Source organism: Myotis lucifugus, unplaced genomic scaffold (assembly GCF_000147115.1).
Source record: "Myotis lucifugus unplaced genomic scaffold, Myoluc2.0 scaffold_7, whole genome shotgun sequence".
NCBI classification, from domain to species: domain Eukaryota; kingdom Metazoa; phylum Chordata; class Mammalia; order Chiroptera; family Vespertilionidae; genus Myotis; species Myotis lucifugus.
Window position 1 is genome coordinate 13534900 of NW_005871055.1, and position 2618 is coordinate 13537517.

Here is a 2618-nt window from a genome sequence, read left to right on the forward strand (position 1 = left end):
CATGCCACCAGGTCCCCCCACCCCCCAATTGCCCCACTGGTTGCCCCACAGATTGGCCTGGATCGCTGCCAGGCCTAGGGACCCTACCCATGCATGAATTTTGTGCATTGGGCCTCTAGTCTATATATAAAAGCCTAAGTGACCGAACAATCAGAACGACCGGTCGATCAGTCGCTATGACATGCACTGATCACTAGGGGGCAGATGCTCAATGCAGGAGCTGCCCCCTGGTGGTCAGTGTGCTCCCACAGCCAACCTCCCATGGCCCCTCCCCCCAGCCGGCCGGTCAACCTACCACAGCCCCTCTCCCTGGTCAGCCACCCCCCCCCCCATAGGCCTCGATCGCCAGCCAGGTCGAGGGACCCCACCCATGCACGAATTCGTGCACCGGGCCTCTAGTTTACAAATAAATAAGGGAAAAATTACCTCATATGTTGTAGTAAGATTCTGCAGAATTTGAACTTCCCTAGAGCTTCTAGGAAGAGCAGATAAAACCTGGCCACTGGGGAAAAGTAAAACAGAATTTTGATATTAAATAAAAAGCAAAAATGAAATAAATTATACTGTTAGGGGCTTTGAGATAATTACAAAAATGAAACAAACTTTAAATGTTAGAAGAAAAGAGGATCTTGCTACAGACTATGTGGTGTTAAAAAGAGATCATATACTCGCTCATTCTTTCTGCTCCTACACAATTGCAATATCAACAGCTCTCTTAAATGGGAGTCAGTTTGCAGAGTGCTTTCTCTTTTCCGTGTGTGTGTGTGTGTGTGTGTGTGTGTGTGTGTGAGAGAGAGAGAGAGAGAGAGAGAGAGAGAGGAGAGAGAGTTGATTTTAAAAATTAAATATTTGGTGCATAGGGAATATTTATGCCAACACTAGCTTATCCTATATAATAAAAGGCTAATATGCAAATTGTCCCCTGGGGAGTTTGACCAGGAGACCGGGAGTTCGATTGCTCGTTATGATGTGTGCTGACCACCAGGGGGCAGCGTGGAACATGGCAGGTGAACAGCGATGATGGTGGCACACTGAGGGAGTGAGGGAAGTAGGAGGCGGGGAGGCCGGGAGGCGGGGAACCTGATCGGCCCTGATCACCAGGCAGGCCTAGAGGATCCTACCCATGTACAAATTTTGTGCACCGGGCCTCTGCTTACATAATAAAATTAATGCATGTGAAGCCCTTACCCCACTTAAGAAATCTAACTTTATTGGTGTCCTTGAAGTTCCCCACCCCTGCTCCACAGCCACATCCCCAACGTTATCCACTACCCTAAATTTTCACTTTGCTTATTCTCTTGCTTTTCTTTATAGAATGGATTCTTAAACACATGTATGGATTTTTGTATGTGTGGATAATCAAAATACCCTTACATTTTCTTGATTTAACTGTATAAAATGGTACACAATGTCTTCTTCTGTATCTTGTTTTTTCACTCAACATTGTATTTTCAAGATTACTATTTGTGTTGAAGTACCTAACCATAATTCATTCATAATTATAAGAATTTGTCTACAAGTGGAATTGATATTTCTTCAGGGTATGCACAATTTTAATTTTGTGAGATAGTGTCAAATTATTCCTCAAACTTTTTGTTTCCATTTGTATTCTCACAAGTAGTGGAAAGGATTTCCCATAACTCCTCTTCCTTGCTAACACTGATGCTGTATGACTACCTTTTTTAGTCTAATGGTTGTGAAATGGAATCTTGTGACTTACCAATGAAGTATAATTATTTCCAGTAGATTATTCTTTGTGGCAATAGGCTAGTATGATTTCTTCCTATAGTCTAAATACTAATATTTTTTCAGTTGTATGTATTGAAAATATCTTCTACCAGTTTGTCTTTTCTCTCTTTATGATGTATTTTTATCTATCATTTCCTTATGGGTTTGTGGTATTTTTGTTTGTGTTTTTTTGTCTGTATGTTAATAACTCTTTTCCGATCCCTGGGTCATATTCTCCTTTTGTCTTTCTCATTTAATCCATTTGAAAGTTATTTGTTTGAGTGCAATGTAAAGAAGAAATTGAGTTCTTTTTTTATTCTTACTAGTAGTATAATTTATTAATCATTAATACTTTCTTCAGGGTTCAGCTATGGCAATTCTGCCTTATATAAGTATTCATACATTTTTCTTTTTTTACAGAGATAATGCTGGTTCATCACACCTTTCCTCTTCCTGGGCACACAGAAAAACTGCATTTCCCAGCCTCTCCTGTGGTTGCATTGAGACCATGTGCTTGAATTCTTGACAATGGGAATGTGTGTGGGAGTAGCAGGTGGGAGTCTTCAATGCTTATGTTCCCTCTCACCCTGTGGCTAGAAGCAAAGAACCCAAAGATGTGGAGTTGCAAAATGGAAGCAGCTCAGATCTCCAAGTTGCAGGAGAGCACCAGGGAGAGCCCTCGTGACCTTCAACAACTGGTGATATGAGTGAGAAATAAATCTGTGTTCTGGCAAGTGAAACTGTTTCAGGGTGAACTCATTATCCTATATAATAAAAGCCTAATATGCTAAGTGTCCAACCATGTGTTCAACAGTTCGACCAGTCCCTATGATGTGCACTGACCACCAAGGGGAAGATGCTCCAACCAGTAGGTTAGCTTGCTGCTGGGG

The 2618-nt window shown here is 41.7% G+C and overlaps 1 protein-coding gene across 2 annotated transcripts in view; it reads right to left on the reverse strand.

Moving 5' to 3' along the window:
* Positions 1 to 2618, reverse strand: part of CPB2 (carboxypeptidase B2) — a 48314-nt gene that overhangs the window by 40101 nt on the left and 5595 nt on the right. For both annotated transcript variants that reach the window (XM_023748012.1, XM_006083589.2), the window contains exon 2: positions 427 to 502. In XM_023748012.1, coding sequence (XP_023603780.1) covers positions 427 to 502 — 76 coding nt within the window. The remainder of the gene's footprint in view (positions 1 to 426; positions 503 to 2618) is intronic.